The sequence below is a fragment of the Pecten maximus genome, chromosome 1, assembly GCF_902652985.1.
Source record: "Pecten maximus chromosome 1, xPecMax1.1, whole genome shotgun sequence".
NCBI lineage: Eukaryota > Metazoa > Mollusca > Bivalvia > Pectinida > Pectinidae > Pecten > Pecten maximus.
In genome coordinates, this window is record NC_047015.1 from 51,332,360 (window position 1) to 51,352,554 (window position 20,195).

General features: G+C 35.3%; 1 protein-coding gene and 1 long non-coding RNA gene across 2 annotated transcripts; one reads left to right on the plus strand and one right to left on the minus strand.

The window, feature by feature from the left end:
* Positions 1-1,615: 1,615 nt before the first annotated feature.
* On the minus strand, positions 1,616-4,205 carry LOC117337389. The gene is made up of 2 exons (XR_004534806.1): positions 1,744-4,205; positions 1,616-1,666 (listed from the first exon to the last, which is right to left on the minus strand). It is a non-coding gene; the product is annotated as an uncharacterized LOC117337389 (long non-coding RNA).
* Positions 4,206-8,574: 4,369 nt separating this feature from the next.
* Positions 8,575-15,742, plus strand: LOC117337396 (lysophospholipid acyltransferase 7-like). The gene is made up of 7 exons (XM_033898373.1): positions 8,575-8,811; positions 10,167-10,293; positions 11,108-11,267; positions 12,146-12,297; positions 12,797-13,005; positions 14,178-14,357; positions 15,051-15,742. The coding sequence occupies exons 1-7, from the start codon at positions 8,588-8,590 to the stop codon at positions 15,385-15,387; spliced, it is 1,389 nt and encodes a 462-aa protein (XP_033754264.1). The 5' UTR covers positions 8,575-8,587; the 3' UTR covers positions 15,388-15,742.
* The last annotated feature ends 4,453 nt before the right edge of the window (positions 15,743-20,195 follow it).

Genomic DNA, 20,195 nt, shown 5'->3' on the forward strand with positions numbered 1-20,195 from the left:
GACAGATTACGATCCTCAGAACTGATACCAAAATAGAGAGATCACATTTAAATTAGGCTACGGTGATTACAGAGGATTCTTGCCTCCTTGGAAATAAAACTGAAGATTATTAACAAGAAAAGCTGCTGCCTTTTATCAGTTGTAACTGAGTTATTTCCCTTTATTTTTGCCTTAGCCCCACTCGATTTGAACTCTTCTCAGAAGAGAAGCCTTCTAAGAAGATCTCATTCCGTTAGATGTAAATCGAGTAAACCGGGAGACTATAACCCAAAATAAACAAGTTTTTAAGTTTTCTCAAACACTATGATACAAACACATGCATGTATGTGTCATATATCCTTCTTTAGTGAAACTCGTCACTCGCACACTTAAAACATGGTCGCCGCAATCTTGGAAGAGAAATCTTCCAGCTTCGAGACGGAAGAAGTAGAAGATCTTCCAGAAGCAGAAGAGCTTCAAATCGAGTGACCGGAAGATATATTCTAGAATGAGAAGAGTGCAAATCGAACGGGGCTCTTGCCTTCAGAATATACCTGGTAAGCAGCGATCGGGAGTTAAAATGACTATTTTCTGGTAATAGAAGAAGAAAATTCACTCTGGGTATATATAATGCTCATAGGTAGAAAAACAGGCATTTACAATGTATATGACTTAGACGACTATGGTCCAACCAACGAGTGTTCTTAGGTCCGACCACCGCTTTTAGCTGAACATGTGTCAACATTTGGAAGCATTTAAAAATAGATATCTTGTAACACAAACAAGATACTGCAGACATGGCTATATCACTGTACCCAAATCTTTTATAAATATTTTGTCGCCAAAATATCATTTAAGTGCTTTTTCTTTGCCAAATTTATTTTATTTTATTTGGACAAAGTTTGATATCCTTCCATTTATCTAGCTGTTGTAATTTAAAACATTTTATTATCCATTAGAATATTTGTGATTATGTTCGTGGTATATTGTAGTCGGTACATGTGAAAATCTGTCTAACAGTAATTTGTGATAATTGTATTTATACAATTAATAATATTTATGATATTGTATAGTACATATATACATTGTATGTTTATCGGATTCTGTAACCAGGATATTAATCATCTTGTGTGTTCCATATTTGTCATAGTACATCTGATGTATTACATATTTGTCTACACATACTACACAGTATATGTTTGTAATATGTATTTAGTAAATATATGTCAGCTAATGTATTCATAATAGTGCTTATAAAATCAATGCTACTCAGTGTATTTATGAAATTGTATATTCAAATACCTGTCAATGTATTTCTGACATTTAATATGTTTTGTAAATACCATATTGTCTATGATATTGTATGTAACTAAATATTGTTCGTCGAATGGTTTATGTAGAATTTATATGGCACTTATACACATGAATGTTTTTATGATATTTTAAATAACCAGTTAAGAAATCATCCGATCTGTCATTCTGTTTTATGTATAGCTTAATTCTTTGAATGCTTTAATTTTCTCCATAAATGTTGAACTGATATGATATATGACTACATGGTTGCTGAAAGCTACCCATGAATGGATTTTTGTTAAGATTGTTGAATTTTCGTTTATTTGTGGTATACATTTTTTTCTTTTTTAAATATTTACTTTGTGATATATCATATTCAACCTAGTAAGCGTACCTAGAGGTAAAATGCCCCCAGTATGACCTAGGGATATAAATCCCAACAGATATACCGTATTCAACCAGTAAGCGTACCTAGAGGTAAAATGCCCCCAGTATTACCTAGGGACATAAATCCCAACAGATATACCGTATTCGACCTAGTAAGCGTACCTAGAGGTAAAATGCCCCCAGTATTACCTGAGAGCATAAATCCCAACAGATATACCATATTCAACCTAGTAAGCATACCTAGAGGTAAAATGCCCCAGTATTACCTGAGAACATCAATCCCAACAGAATCCAGAGGTGGCCGGTGTGTCTAGTGGTATTCCCCTCCCTCTCGATATGAGTGGATGAGAGAGAATCAGGCTCAGATTTGATAACCACAATGATCGATCTGTCATCAGACACACTTGCAAAAATGTCAATTTAGAATTCGTGATATTGAGGCGTTTAGAATTCGTGACATTGAGAAAAAAAGAGACACACCAGTTGCAAACCACTTCAGCCTAATTAGGTATGACAGAAAATGTCTGATGTGGGATCCCTAGAATTTTACTTTCTGTATCTTAGAATTCATCTTCAGATTACCCAAGATATACTGGAAGTCATGTTACCCATCGTGCTAATTGAAACATTTTTCACCATTGTATTATTAAAGTATGTAAAAAAAAAAAAAAATTCCACCCAAACTTCGCAAAGAGATTTTACTCTGTAAATGATTTTATTAAGCATAGTGCACTTACTAGGTTGAATACGGTAACCAGAATTTCCTCATGTTAACGCTGGCATGCTGATACAGGGCATTACCATAAAAAAAAAACCACACTATGTGTAAGGACCAGCATCATTTGGTGAGTCTAGTGTAGTTTGTATAGGCTTTGTTACAACTAGCACTTTTCATTCCAGCAAGGCAGCGCTAATGTAAAATAGCTGAAACAACTATTTTCTATCACATCTGAAAAAAAAGTATTTTCTGCATCTTAGTTAACAGAGAAAACATGTATATTTCAAAAACTTTTTTTCCAGAATATGGTTGTGAAATAATACTTTTTCTAGAATTTTTTTTACCGGTTTGAAAAAAAAATCTGTTATTTTGAATAACTAGTGCTTTAAATCATTGCTATTGAATTGTAATCACTGATAGTCAAAAACTTAAAGTCCCTATAATACAAAGTTGAAAATGCTTACTGAATCTTGGATATAATCATTCTTTTTGATTATTTTTTGTTTGGACCATTCACCTTTATATCAATAATTTATTGTTGAACTTGATTTTGAGATAATGATCTAACATATGCATCATCACTCTTTGAGAAATTGCTCCTAAAATTCAGGAAATGCAATCCAATCATTAATGAAAATTACTTTTAGAAAGACCCCAAAGGAAAAGTTGCCTCAACTTGTTTGATGACTCTAAACCTCATTAATTGCTATTAAAATATTGTATAATGAATTTTTGAAAAAAAATAAATATTTTCACTTAAGGGAGCAACCATTTCTTAAATGAGAAGGGGAGTCAAGTGAAAAGGGAAAAGTGGGATGGTACTCTGAAGATTTTTATTGACATTTTTTCTTGACATTAATGCCTTCAATGTGCAGTTACACATAGCTTTTTGAGACATTTTATGACAGTATCAATTAGCAGTAGTCAAGCTTTGCTGTGATGTACTGCTGTCTGTGTGTCTCTGATTGTTTTGTAACTACACTCACCTGTATAATGTTTCAGCATCAACATTTTACTTTGTATTTTGAAATGTATTTTGAAATGATTGCTGTGGAACTATTTGGGTGAAAAATGCTTTGGAACTGTTTGGGTGAGAAACATATCTAACACTTTAAGTTCTGGATGCCGTGTACATTTGACTATTTCCAGTACATTTTGTATTATACACCTAGTTTAAAACCATTTTAAAAAGCAAGTCTGTACATATTTTCTTCAATAACGGCACCTGTTCCTTTCAGCACACCTCAACTTATTTCTGGTTAAGAGGATGGGTGTACTTGATTGAAGTCCATAAGAAGGTTTCCATTTACTGGCAATAGATGATATGGATGTGGTCTTAACTAAAGAACAGTATTCTAGTGAACATTTTTTTTCTATAGAAGCAAATTAGATTCTTAAAAAGATGTTCAACATTTCCCTGAGTAGCTGTGCACTTGTTTGGACAAATATGGTATTGTATCGGTCTTTTGACACTGAAGAAAGATGAGAGGGGTCTTAATATGAGAAAGTCAGAGGACCTAGAGAAAAACCAACCTTGTTAGCATGGCCAGCTGAACTCTTTTCAAGCACAATCTAGAAATTTGAACTTTAGTGCAAGATGTTCATCTTAATGCATTCTTTGTTACACACGCAATGTTTTAAAGAAAGTTTGCTAGTAAACTGACTTCACTTTGAAATGGTGACATAATTTTATCTGTAAGTATTTCTTGTTACAATGTTGATGTATCTAATCAAATATATTTGCTTTGGAATACTGTTATAAATATGATTTTAAAAATTTTAGTGCATTTTAATTTCATGCCAATACAACAAGTGAAAAAAAAAAAAAAAAAACTGTTTTCTTTTGTTCAAAACATAATTATGAAGAACTTATAATTTAAAGTCCTCAGTACAGTACAAAATGGTGTGTGCAAGTATAAAATTATCAAATGGTTTTCGATTCCCTGAACTCTGAAGTCACAATCTCCTTTCTTAGTCTTCAGGATTAATTAATTTAACACACCACCCTGTCATATATTACATATGGAGTACCCACCACCACTGATCACTTGTGACCATGGCAACCAAATAGCATCTATTGTTTTTGAAAAGTGGCCTGGTTACCATGGCAACCAAAACTTCTGAAGAAAAATAACTACGCATACACATTTAGACATGGTCTCTAACATTTCTGTGTAGTTTCATTGAAATTGATTAATCAGATTTCGAGGAGAAGTCTGGACATTTTATATACATATGTATGACTCATCGTAGGGTTTCTTTGGTTACCATGGAAACAAAATGATATTTATTGTTTTGAAAAATAGTATCACGACTCTTCCTCCCGAGTATTAACTCCAAACACCATTCATAATTTTTGGAAATATCTCCATGGGCTCTCCAAACACAGACGTGAGAGGAAGACGTATTAGGAAATATATAGATAAAACAACTTTTTTGTCAATTATGCCCCTATCTATTTAAAAATTCAACATCCTCACACTTTATTTACAAATATAAAATTCGTCGAAGCCCTGAAATTCCGGATGCAATTGCAGGCGTAAAGAAAAGAAAAAGGAGGGCGGGGAGACTCATCCATTTTAAATCCACTCCCGAAAATTCCACTCAGTATAGAAAGAAAAAAAAACAGAAAAGAAATTGCTACAGTTCAACAAACCATTTACCCAATCTGAACTTATAGATTCGCTTGGAAAATCACAGGACTGGGATGAACGATAACATTCCACATCAGTTTTTCAAACACTTACTGGGTTCGTCAATATCGTGCCTTCTTTACATACTCAACAAGTTTATGTTTCCGGAAAGATTCCAGCTTCGTGGAAGAGCTCCACAGTTCTACCTATCTTAAAACAGGAACAGGATGCTTAGACTAGTTTGGTTTCTTGACGCTAACGACATAATATCGCCTCTTCAAAGTGGTTTCAAAAACAGAAGGATGACAAAAGGTCGTCTCATCAGACTAGAGACATTCATTTGAGAGGCTTTTGCTAAGAATGTTCATACCCTGCCTACACTGCTTTCTGTGAGAAATTGTCCGTCCGTCGTCCAGAGCTACGTAACCGCAGCTACATTGTACTTGTTGCCGTGTTCTCAGTTTTGATCTTGACAAGGCTTATAATACTACTTGGCAGTATGAGATCATGAGAGATCTTCATGATCACGGCGTACGTAAAAACCTCCCCAATTTTAAATCAAATTACCTGTCGGATACACACTTAAACGTTTTTGCGCAACTTTTTTTTAAACGTCCAAACAGGAAATTGGAGTCTCACAGGGCGGAATCCTATCAGTTACCCTGTTTGGTGTCAAAATCAACGATATAGTCAAAAGTTTTCCGCCGAGGAACGTGCCATCGGACCGCATTCAAAAGGCAATCATTTGTTCTAACTCTCTGTCGGTCCTTCAAAGTTTACAGTTACGAGATCCTGAAACATCCTCTAGAAAACATTGCTTTTTCGAATATCACGTACCTTAAAAATGCAAAATGGCTTCATTTTAGTTTCCAAGCCATGTCGGGATTAAGATAACTTAGAGTACTGCTAAACGTAAGACCCGTCAACATGCAATGCACGTGACACTCCATTTACAGTGGAGCATTTCGTTCGTGATAGATACTTTCTAGTCCTAGATATATATATATATGAAGACTCTTTTCAGTTCTGTGGATCGAAAGGCACTATTTAGCTATATGAAAGACATCAATCTATTTACTCTAATGCCATTTTACCTATCCGTTTTACTATTTATTCCCATTTGGTGATATCACCTATTCGAATAGGTGATATCACTTAAGAAATTTTATAAGTGATATCACCTATTCGAATTGGTGATATCACCTATTCGAATTGGTGATATCACCTATTCGAATGAGTGATATCACCTATTCGGATAAGTGATATCACCTATTCGTTTCATTAAGTGATATCACCCATTCGAATAGGTGATATCACTCATTCGAATATGTGATATCACTTATTGAAACGAATAGGTGATATCACTCATTCAAATAGGTGATATCACTCATTCAAATAGGTGATATCACTTAATGAAACGAATAGGTGATATCACTTAAGAACTTTTTAAAGTGATATCACCTATTCGAATGAGTGATATCACCTATTCGGATAAGTGATACTACCTATTCGTTTCATTAAGTGATATCACCCAATCGAATAGGTGATATCACTCATTCGAATAGGTGATATCACTTAATGAAACGAATAGGTGATATCACCTATTCGAATGAGTGATATCACCTATTCGGATAAGTGATATCACCTATTCGTTTCATTAAGTGATATCACCCATTCGAATAGGTGATATCACTCATTCGAATAGGTGATATCACTTAATGAAACGAATAGGTGATATCACCTATTCGAATGAGTGATATCACCTATTCGAATAAGTGATATCACCTATTCGTTTCATTAAGTGATATCACCCATTCGAATAGGTGATATCACTCATTCGAATAGGTGATATCACTTAATGAAACGAATAGGTGATATCACCTATTCGAATGAGTGATATCACCTATTCGGATAAGTGATATCACCTATTCGTTTCATTAAGTGATATCACCCATTCGAATAGGTGATATCACTCATTCGAATAGGTGATATCACTCATTCAAATAGGTGATATCACTTAATGAAACTAATAAGTGATATCACCAATTCGAATAGGTGATATCACTCATTCGAATAAGTGATATCACTTAATGAAACGAATAGGTGATATCACCAATTCGAATAGGTGATATCACTCATTCGAATAGGTGATATCACCAATTCGAATAGGTGATATCACTTATAAAATTTCTTAAGTGATATCACCTATTCGAATAGGTGATATCACTCATTCGAATAGGTGATATCACTTAATGAAACGAATAGGTGATATCACCAATTCGAATACGTGATATCACTTAAGAACTTTTTAAAGTGATATCACCTATTCGAATAGGTGATATCACCTATTCGAATGAGTGATATCACCTATTCGGATAAGTGATATCACATATTCGTTTCATTAAGTGATATCACCCATTCGAATAGGTGATATCACTCATTCGAATAGGTGATATCACTTAATGAAACGAATAGGTGATATCACCAATTCGAATGAGTGATATCACCTATTCGTTTCAATAAGTGATATCACCTATTCGTTTCTTTAAGTGATATCACCCATTCGAATAGGTGATATCACTCATTCGAATAGGTGATATCACTCATTCGAATAGGTGATATCACCAATTCGAATAGGTGATATCACTCATTCGAATAAGTGATATCACTTAATGAAACGAATAGGTGATATCACTTATAAAATTTCTTAAGTGATATCACCTATTCGTATAGGTGATATCACTCATTCGAATAGGTGATATCACTTAATGAAACGAATAGGTGATATCACCAATTCGAATAGGTGATATCACTTAAGAATATTTTTAAGTGATATCACCTATTCCAATTGGTGATATCACCTATTCGAATGAGTGATATCACCTATTCGATATTCGTTTCATTAAATGATATCACCTATTCGAATAGGTGATATCACCAAATGGGAATAAATAGTAAAACGGCGCCCCATATCCTACACCCTTTTACATTTTACATATCACATATATAGTCCACATCATCTATTCTTTATCTATTTTATTATCTCAACCCCCTTTATGTATTACAATTTCGGGCACCTAACTTTTTCTTGTTTGATCGTTTGAATTTAGAGGTTGTTACAATATTTCGGACACCTAACTTACATGTACTCTGTTTTCATGGTCAATTGAATACAGAGCGTATTGCAATGTTCGTACAGCTAACTTTGTTTTATCAATTGAATACAGAGGGTATTACGATTTCGGACACGTAACTTTTTCTTGTTTTATCGCTTGAATACAGAGGTTATTACAATTTCGGACACCTAACTTTTTCTTAATTTATCGCTTGAATACAGATCTAGAGGGTGTTACAATCTCGGGCACCTAACTTTCTTATGATATTTTTGGTAGAACCAAAGGTGCTGAAAACACTTGTTCAGCAAAGACATATTATGTCTAAAACACATAATCCATTTTTGACGAACGAACGTGTTTAAAAAACAACTGAACTTAACTTTTCCCCTCGAGAAAGTAAGGAGAGTTATGTACCTTTACGTGACTCTCCTTTTATGGAGGCCGATAATTGGGAAGGAAACATGGAGCTGCCGGAAATGTCAGACGACGTGATTTACTGTATTATTCTTGTTGCATCGCTGCCAATAGCTCATGTCGTCAAGCTATGTAACAATTCATTATCCAAGAAGGCAATATGTACCGTCATGGGAGTGTTGATCGTCTGTATCACTTGTGGATGGCACATTTTTCACTCGATCGTGACCACCCTAGTCAGCTGCATCCTGATAAAGCTAAGCGGACCGCGGTAAGCTCCCGGAAATTAAGTGTGTAACAATAGTTATACATCCTAAGGCATATTTTGTGCACGTGGTATTCTTTAAGACATGTATTTCTAGATCTCTCTATTACTTTACGTGTGTATTTTATGGTAGACTTATTACAGTTATGAAAGAGGTAGCAGGAATTTCCTCTGGCCTACTCCAACAATGTTAGAGGTTTTACACGGCGAGATACTTTTGACAGGCGCCGTCGCAGTCGGCAAAATCATATCCGTTAGAAAAAGAGCCGACCAGCGGCCTCTTATGTTATAGGAGTATCTCTGGCCCTGACACCAAGTCAGGTGTAAGGCCCCTAGTGTCGCCCATACACTAGACTTGGTGTCAGGGTCAGATGTCACTACGTACGGGCCCTGGCCTACACCAGACTTGGTGTCAGGGCCAGAGGAAACTCGGGCTATGAAACATGATGCACAGGTCACCACTGTTTATTTCCAAACATAAGATGAACAGATATCACCTCGTCATGTAATCACATTTTATATATGTCCATATATATTTCCTGGCACCATTCTTCTATTTAAATGGACTTGAATTAAACCATGTGCAATAAAAATCTTCCTTCAGATTAGAAATCTCATAACACCATTGTGAACTGAAGTGCACATTGTATTGCAATGCAATAATAAATCTAAAGCTTGTAATGTGTGCACTACAAACTGCCCTAGTCATGACTAGATACTTAGTTTAGCTTGCTCACATCTGTAGCTCACCCATATCTATTGGAATTCAGTTAAATGACTAAAGAAAGTTTAGTTCATTTGCCTACTAAATTTGAGTGAATATTAGTGTTGGTTCCATGTGATCAATACTAGATAGATGTACCGTACATGATGGGAAAGTTCCAAAAGAGGACATAAAAAATGGATGAAAGTTTACTCTGTACTCATGCACATTTGTGTTACAATACCTATTGAATGATTTGGATATTCTCACTGAGTGATGCATATTTTTGAAGAGCATTCTTTGTTTCTCCAGTAATACTGTATTGTTCAGTGCATTTTTTTCAAGTGAGGCAATATACCACATTTTCAGTGCTACAATGTAAATGTCTGCATTATTGAACTAACTGGCTCTCCTTTCCCCAACCACTATCAGGAGAGTGAGATAGTACAAGTGGATCTATCAGTTACACAAACTAGACCATTGAGGGATCAATGCCTTCTGGAAGAAATCTGATTTTTTTGGTCAATTATGATAAACCAGAAGAATATCATCATTGGTAATAGTGTTGGTTTTACTTTGAAAATCACATTTGCATGTATGTATTATTTTGTTGAATTTTTTATATGCAATCAACTGTCTGTTTGGTTTCACTTTGTAGGAAATGCCACACTTACTTATTCTTTTGGGGATTTGGGTACCTGCTGTTTTTCCGTACCTGTCACTACATAGGATTACCACAAGCACCAGCACTGTCTAATGCTGTACAGCTGCTTCTTACATTAAGGGTAGGAAGCTGTTTATTTGATATAATTGTGATTATCATTGACGCATGTGTTTGTTTTTATTACTGCTCCATACCTTTGTTAGTGGCATACAAGTTTACACTCGCAGTCAATACATCTGCATATCACTTTGTCCAGGATATATCTCATATACTGTACACATTCACCAACAACTGCCGAATTTGACTGCAAGTCTTTTGATGGATTGATTGGTCGTATAATAAATGGGCTTTATTTCCCCACACCCCAGGATAATCTAGGGTATGGTTTCTCCTAATGGGTATTTATGCCAAGTTCCTGTGCTTAGAAATATGTTTTGACTGGTTCACTTACATCATCTAATACTTAAGAGACATGAAATGCAATTTATAACCGACCACCTATCAGCTAAGTCTCCGGGGAAGGACTGGGGTTAAAATCAGGCAGGTTATTTAATTATGAATGTTAATCCCATAAGGTATGCTATTTATGTCTTTATTTAAACATACTTTACAACATTCAAATCTATATACTTGCCCTGGTGAAACCTTCCTGGAAAGGGGAAATATCGTTTTAGGCCAGACAACACCCTGAAATTTCTTCATTGGGCAGTGTGATTTGAATGTCTAGATCTTGGTTAAATTTATGGTAAATACACATTATTTTGTACACTGTAACATGTAACATTTATATCATTCATCTTGAAGAATTTTTATTTGTCATAATGGTATAATGATATTTACCTTCAAACATGGATTTTGTAGACTTGTTCCTGGTCTTTGATTAGGACGGTAGCACCAGTTTGGTTGTTATATCTTATTATTACTGATTATCACAGATGGTGGGAATTGGTTTTGAAATCCACGACACACACACCTCCTCCAAGAGAGAAGATTGTTCATCAGAAGAAATGCAGCTTAAGAAAAAATATCAGGAGGTTGAGCCTTCATTTGTCGACATCTTCCTGTATGCTTTTTGTTTCCTTGGGCAATTTACAGGTAAATTACTAATTTATTGAACAATTGGAAAGATTCTTAATCCTCCAAACACTCAACAGGCTTTGTGTTTGGCGATTTAAGAATTGCAATGCCACCCCTCACGCCCACCTTGGGTTGAGATCCCCCTGTCTTACCACCATATTAATCTATACAGGTAAATCACATAATTCGCATGTATATTTATATGTACAGATTAATCAGTGGTTAAGGTATATTTTGAATTAATCATTAAGAATATATAAAAATAATTACAAATACAAGTGCATACCCTGGCATGTAGGTATATATACACTTTTTTTGTATATACAAATGTATACATATGCCCAGGTAATTATTTAAAGTACAAATACAGTCAAACCTGTCTATAAAAACTGCTCAAGGGGGACAGAAACAAATTATCACTATAGACAGGTTGCTTTATAGACAAGTGAAGACTTTAGTGCTAACTAGCTGATTTAGAGCCATCATAAATCACTAGAACATCAGTTATACATCAATTTTGAAACTGAAATGATGGTTGCTGGTCGCATTGTGCAGGTAGTTATGTATAGTGTTATATACACGACATGTAGTAAAAATGCTTGGGACCGTTAAAAATGGTCGTTATAGACAGGGGTCATTTTGTACAGGAGGTTGTTAGAGCAGGTTTGACTGTACTAACCTTTCAAAAGTAAACAACATTTTTTCAGGAATATTAAGTTATTCATTAAAAAAAAATTTGACATGCACCTGGTCATTCTGAGTTGATTTGAATATTTGAATTGAGTTTTCAAATGTCCATTGATAAATCTGAGTTTGACAGCTGATGTTTTAGTCAATACATGTGATGATTTTGTCATTTCGAGGGAAATATGTGGAATGATAATCTTATGTTTCAGGTCCTTATTACAAGTTCAGGACATACCTCGACATGATCAACAATGACCGGTCGGCAGACATTCCTACACTGGATGCTTTTATGACAAGAATGAAAGCAGTTCCTCTCCTCATCGCCATATTTATTGGATTCTCATATTTTTTCAGCTTACATGTAAGAATTTAAAAGCAAAGCAGTTTACATTTTATATGCCTGAATTTACATGTAAAATAGATAGAGTATCTTATGAAAATTCCAATGTCAAATTTATTTAGCATGTTCAGTGTAAATCTTTTGTTCCATGGACAGTTATCTAAAGTTATCTCCCTTTATAGTACCTTTCAAGTTGCCAATGTCGTAACCAGTTTATGCAACAAGAAATCAATATCAGATTATTTTGAACGACTTTAATTGTTTTTCGCTGCATGTAGTTAAATTTGATGTCAGTATGTGACAACAGACTAGTTTTTTACACATTCCTTTCTGTTCCGACTGACTGTGTCCTTTCCTGTGACATGTAGTTGAATTTTGATAAGAATATGTTTCTATTTCAGTTTCAGTATGTGACAACAGACAAGTTTTCCACGCAATCCTTTCTGTTCTGACTGACTGAGTCCTTTCCTGTGACATGTAGTTGAATTTCGATAAGAATATGTTTCTATTTCATTTTCAGTATGTGACAACAGATGAGTTTTTCACACATTCCTTTCTGTTCCGACTGTTCTACATGGTACCCATGTTCACAATATTCCGTGCCCGGATGTACATTGCTTGGCTGGTGTCGGAATGTATGTCAATGGCGTCCACACTTGGGGCATATCCAGTGCAGTGTAAAGCTAGATGTGGAAAAGGCCCCACAGATCTGGCAGCATTAGAAGAAGCGTATGCATTTTTTTTTCTTTATGATGATCATTTCACAAAAATACGTGCATTGGGTGTTTCACCAGGTTTTGTTCTAAATTTTAAACAAACTGTGAACCTAAGCATATGTTGTCATGCAGGAATGATGTCTGTCTGTCTGTCTGTTCCTTGTCCAGATGATAACTTGAGAATGAATTGCCAAATAAAGTTGTTTTTTTTGTGTGTGGCTTCCACTGGGGAAAAGGAAAAACTCTATAGATTTCGGGCATTTGTTAACCCAAGTCAGAGGTCAAGGTCACTATTAATAAGAATAGATTTTGGCTTGTACCTCACAACTGTTCAGATGATAACTTGAGAATGAACAATTGAATCAAGTCCAAACTTGGTGTGTAGCTTCACCAATGAACTTCAAATTTTACTGGCCTGAGGTTAAAATATACTACTACAAATTTGTTACTAAATGAAAAAGATTTCATCAAAATCACTATTGCTAAAAATAGATTTTATCTTGTACATTGCAGACCAAATGATCAAAAACTTGGTATAAGGGGTGCCCTGAGGGTTGATTTAGGGTGTGGCTTTCCAAAGGTCTCTATTGCTAGAGATAGATTTAGTTCATATTCACACCATAGCATTGCAAAATCAAGTTCTACACTTTAGTAGATTTTGGTAGTCATCGGTTAAGATTGAAAGTCAAAGGTCCCCTCTTCAATACTTAAAAGCTTGTGTACAGGATATCTAGGGACAGATTTATTTTATTGATGCGGGAGATCGGGTATATTTATGTAGGACCCTGCTGACTTTCTTTTTCGGCATAGCCGTATAATATTCTTTTGGCCCCAGATATGACGCAACAGGTGGCGTTTCTGGTCAAGATGAAGTATGTGATTGGTCAATGTTGTGGTAGATGCAAAATGCAGATATGCAGTTAAAAACGAAACAAAGTTAAGATTGAATGCAAGCTGAATAAGTGGATGTATCTTTTCAAATGACACATTAATAGAATTATATTCCTGATTCCAATGCAGTCTTATTATCACCAAAATGATTCAAACTGATATAATTTTGTTATCCGTGCTCAAACGCATTAGTTCGTTGATTTATTTTACCAGCAGTTTTACATTATAACTACCAGCATTAAAACTATACCGTTTATCTTTTTTAAAGATATTTCTTGTTATTTGTATTTCCAGAAAATCTAAAGATGTAAAAGATATAAAGTACGATTTTGAAACAATACACAATTTGGATATCTATGGCTGTGACATGGCGCCAAGAGTGCGGGACGGACTGAGAAGTTGGAACATGACAGTTCAGTACTGGTTAGCTTCCTGTGTGCACCAAAGAGTTCCAAAAAGTCTAGCACCATTCAAGTAAGTAATGACTAACTGTGTGTGTCCACCATAAAGTAAAAAAAGTCAAGCACCATTCAATGTGTAAAAGAGAAAGTTACAAAAAAACACAAACCTGGAACCATGTACTAGATTAAGTAAGGATTCTATGTCAGTCCTTGAGCTTGTATATAAAGTCCAAGTTTTATGATATTTTATCAATATACACAGTATTTTGGTGAGGAATGTGAATTTTTAACCCCAAGCATCATTTTCTAACACTGAATAAAAATCTACTCATTGTTTATAAAAATCTTAACCAGAAGAATTCTAACTTAATGTTATACCCTAAAATCTTAAAAATATGAGGTGAATCATCATCAGTGGATGTGGTGCCATTTTGTAATCAAGTTGTCCATCTGTCCCTCTGTCTATCTGTCTCTCTGGTAATTTCGGTTTAACTAAAATGCCTTGAATCAAGATAATTGGCTGATAGGATCTTGGAATGATGCTGAAAAGAAATTTGTGAAAAGACATAACCTTGAACCATTTTCAAGGTCACTGGGTTCATATTTGTTAAAGCACAGAAAGTTCTTTTGATTAATTGAAAGACAGAATCATCAAAAAAGTTAATACCAGGTGAATGATGCAGGCCCATTGGGTCTCTTGTTTCTTTTCTTTTTCTTTGGAATTTTGTAACTCAATGTATTTCATAAGTATAACTTGTCTTTCCAGAGTTGCTATAACGATGGGTGTAAGTGCGTTTTGGCACGGTGTCCATCCCGGATATTACCTCAGCTTTGGACTCGTGCCCATCTTTGTTGCTGCAGAAGACAGGATGGTACGCGTCTTCAAAAAAGAGGGCGATGCAGGCAAAATGTTTGATTGGGTGAACTGGTTCTTAAAGATGCGTGCGTTTGATTACATGTGCATGGGTTTCCTCTTACTTCGACTTGACTACACCCTAGGATATTGGCGTTCTGTCTACTTCATTGGCCACATAATGGGGGTCATTTTTATAGTCATAGGTCGTCTTAGACCTTTACCAAAGAGTGAGAAGAAAAAGGAGTGAAAACGATATACAGAACCGTGTGTAAGGGAAAAAGATTTAAGATATACATGTGTTATATTTCTTTAAGTTGATGAGAGAAATAGTTAAAAACTGTTAACTATTTTGGTTTGTATGCTAGCTTATATACTTTAAAAATTATATATGGAAGTGATATTTGAGGGATACCCTGAATGATTTTTGATGTTTTAACTGTTTTCAGCTAGTAAGTTATGAAAATTGTCATACTAAATTGAGAGTACGATGTTTAGGTAACCTTTAAGTATAGAATGATTGTATGTATTTCTGATGTTATGGAAGATATGGCACTAATGCTTTATCTATGTAAAATTGACAATTGTCACTGATGTGACGGAGTCTGTCACTGATGTGACGGAGTCTGCCAATATAAATACAGTGAAACCTGACTTTACCGACCATTGCCTTTACTGACCACTGACTTTATCTACCACTGACTTTACCAACCACTGACTTTACCGACCACTGAGTTTACCGACAACTGACTTTACCGACCACTGAGTTTACCGACCACTGACTTTACCGATCACTGACTTTACCGATCACTGACTTTACCGACCACTGACTTTACCGACCACTGACTTAACCTACCACTGACTTTACCGATCACTGACTTTACCGACCACTGACTTTACCGACAACTGACTTAACCTACCACTGACATTACCGACCACTGACTTTACCAGCCACTGACTTTACCGATCACTGACTTTACCGACCACTGAGTTTACCGACCACTGACTTTACCGACCACTGACTTTAACGACCACTGACTTTACCGATCACTGACTTTACCGACCACTGAGTTTACCGACCACTGACTTTACCGACCACTGACTTTACCGACCACTGGCTTTACCGACCACTGACTTTACTGACCACTGACTTTACCGACCATTGACTTTACTGACCACTGACTTTACCGACAACTGACTTTACCGACCACTGACTTTACCGACCACTGACTTAACCTACCACTGACTTTACCGATCACTGACTTTACCGACCACTGACTTTACCGACAACTGACTTAACCTACCACTGACTTTACCGATCACTGACTTTACCGACCACTGAGTTTACCGACCACTGACTTTACCGACCACTGACTTTACTGACCACTGACATTACCGACCACTGACTTTACCGACCACTGACTTTACTGACCACTGACTTTACCGACCATTGACTTTACTGACCACTGACTTTAACAACATCATGTAACATCCGACCATATCCACCAGAATGGGGACGTCGTCACTGTCATTACCAATACTGATTTGAATGGTCTATTCAGGAGAATTTTTAGCTCACAAGGTAAATGGCCAGGAATTCTGAAAAAAGTATGTAGACATTCAGCTTTTGTCTAAATGTGGAATGATCATCTTCACATAGCTAAAAAAAATTGTTAAAATTAAAGAAGATCTCGTTAGAAATATTCATGATGACGAGGAGTGGATACTTAAACTCCTATATGGTTTAACAAAAATATTTTTGTAAATAACCAACCAATGTTTTATGTAAAATGGTACTATGCAGGAGTTAGTATAGTGAATTATTTGATAAAAGACAATATAACTTTCTCTTTATATAATTTTAACGAATTCTGTACTTTGTTTGGTACAAAAACAAATTATTTACAGTATTATGGAGTAATCCAAAGTATTAAGAAATACTTGAGACCTTTTACATCTCCAAGTATATAATTGACTTTCACAAGTATTCCTGTCAAACTTGAGTTAAATCTAAAGAAAAAAACGGTTGCAGTTACTCTTGAGAAAGAATATCAACATAACTGGTCAGCAAAAAAGGGGAATATCTTTGTCTATAACAAAGAGAAACGGAAAAAAATCTTACAGTATTCCTTTCCGAACAATACAAAATTCTAAACGCCACCTCCTACAGTTCAAGGTTAACCACTTTATTCTAACAACTAACTTCTAATCGTATAAAGTAGGATCTAACACTCCTAGTTGTATTTTTTGTGATTGAGAAAGGGAGACAATCGTGCATAAGTTCAGGGAATGTGAGGAGGTCCAGACGTTTCTGACAAGTCTTGTATGGCTGTTAGATGCACAAACAATTAAAATTACTAATTTATAAAGAAGTAAGATCCTATCATATCCACCTGAACAGGGACATGTGCCTTTTTGTCATTGCCAATACTGACTTTACCGACCACTGACTTTACCGACCACTGACTTTACCGACCATTGGCTTTACTGACCACTGACTTTACCGACCACTGATTTTACTGACCACTGACTTTACCGACAACTGACTTAACCTACCACTGACTTTACCGATCACTGAGTTTACCGACCACTGACTTTACCGACCACTGACTTTACCGACCACTGACTTTACCGACCACTGACATTACCGACCACTGACTTTACCGACCACTGACCTAACCGACCACTGACCTTACCGACCACTGACTTTACCAACCACTGACTTTACCGACCACCGACTTTACCGACCACTGACTTTACCGGCCACTCACTGTAACAACATCCAATCATATCCACCAGAACAGGGACATGCTTCACTATCATTACGGACGCTGACCTTACCGACACACTGTCATGTGACACAATGAATCGGTCCAATACAGAGTCATTAAAGTCAGGTTTCACTGTATGTTAATGATAGGGGAGAGACTGAAGTTAAAATGTAAGTAACCTGAAGACTCTCTGATATGGTATGCTAGGTGTGAGGAATGTGCTACACAAAACCTATATTGACTGAAAGAGACTGTACTTAATCCTATGATTCAGTATATATAAACTTACGTGAAACCAATGTACTTAATATATATTGTGGTAATACTTTAAACTGTGAAATCAAATCACCATCAATAATAGAGTCTAGTTTTTGAAATATCATTAAGAAGTGATTGTGAGAGTGAATGTTTTATGGTTTACGTATTAACTACCAATAGATCAGTTGCTCAATACTAATCTGTGCCAGCTTAACTATTTCAAATATATATTGTTACTTATGTTTAGATTTAATTCATGTAAATCATGATTTGATATTTTCTATTTTGACTGTTTTCCTTAGAAGAGGTTTTACATTTTTTCCCTAATTTTTTTTGCAAAATATACAATATGGCCAGACAAATGTTGAACTGAAAAAAAGGAAAAATAGTATGTATGTTTGACACAATTAATCTGTGACCACCATTTAATTTCTATTTGTGTATGCTTTTAAAATCATTTTAACTTGGATAGCACTTAACACTCAAACATTTAGAAAGTTTGTAATTTCAATAAGGGCCCTCGGTGGTATCCGGCACTTTATCACTAGCCCTCCATCTCTGGGTTGCGAGTTTGAATCCCAGGTGGGGCAGTTGCCAGGTACTGACCGTAGGCCGGTGGTTTTTGTCTGGGTACTCCGGCTTTCCTCCACCTCCAAAACCTGGCATGTCCTTAAATGACCCTGACTGTTAATAGAACGTTAACCAAAATAAACCAAACCAAACAGTAGTTTCAGTTACCATTTTCAGTTGTGTAAGTGACTATTATAGGGCCTTAATGATATGAATCATGTAGATATGAACTTCTTTAAATCTGCAGATTTCATGAATATTTGCCGGGATCGAGATTGGTCACAATGGTGTACAATTTCATCTACATTGTAAAGAGTCAATCATAAATCATACTACATTATAAGCATGATCGTAGTGAAATTGTATTGATAAAACAGCATTCCAAAAATCAAGGTCAACCAGGAGATTGAATCCTGTAGAAAAATCAAGGTCAACCAGGAGATTGAATCCTGTAGAAAAATCAAGGTCAACCAGGAGATTGAATCCTGTAGAAAAATCAAGGTCAACCAGGAGATTGAATCCTGTAGTTATTTATATTTTATGATGTTATCTGATTGAGAGCTTTAGACATTAAATTATGAGTATGGTGTCAACCGTGTCAAGGAATAAAAGTTGTGTGACAATAGGCTAATTAATATTCATGATATTACCCACAATTCTATCATTAAATGAGGTTCATGGGCAATACAAATAAAGTTTAATTAAATTAGCTTTTTGTAGATTCATTAGCTTTACGTATCTCATATTTAGGGTAGTTAAAATTAGATAACAAGGGTCATCAAATTTGGTATTAGAATTAAATGCAGTAATTCTAGCTTGATAATAAGTGAAGAAAAATTCAGCTAAATAATGAATGTAGTTAGCTCCATGATAGATATAGACAAATTTAGCTTGATAATAAATGTAGTCAAATTTAGCTACATCCATAATAAATGTAGTCAAATTTAGCCTGATAATAGTTGTAGACTAAATTCAGCTTGATAATAACTGTAGTCAAATTTGGCTCGATAATAAAAATAGTCAAATTTAGCTCAATAATAATTATAGTCAAATTTAGATACATAATACGTGTAGTCAATTTTAGCTAGGTGATGGATGATTTAGCTTATATGATTATACAGTAGTATGCTCAAGTCCCTAGTAACAGTGACAATTTTAACTGAAATGTTAATTCCAGAAAATTATAAGGATAAAAACCCATTCATTAGTAATGTACATTTTTTTCAGTATGATAAACAATGTTTATGTTTAAAAGAAGCATTGAATGTTTTCAAAGAAAAGGTTACATGCCTGCCATGTCATATTTACAAACCTGAAGGTCTGTGTAACAACAGTGTGGCCTGTACAAATTGTGAAACATACTTTTCCATCACTTCACAATGGAACTGAACATTTCAAAGTTAGTTTTTGAAAAATTTCATTGATCAAAATAGTAAAATCTGTCACATGACCTTTAAAG

Bases quoted from the DNA above. Each gene is read 5' to 3' on its own strand.
- LOC117337396 (XM_033898373.1), top strand. From the start codon at position 8,588: ATGGAGCTGCCGGAAATGTCAGACGACGTGATTTACTGTATTATTCTT. The intron at 13,006-14,177 runs GTATGCATTTTT...TTGTATTTCCAG, and splicing joins CTGGCAGCATTAGAAGAAGC to AAAATCTAAAGATGTAAAAG. The intron at 14,358-15,050 runs GTAAGTAATGAC...TTGTCTTTCCAG, and splicing joins AAAAGTCTAGCACCATTCAA to AGTTGCTATAACGATGGGTG.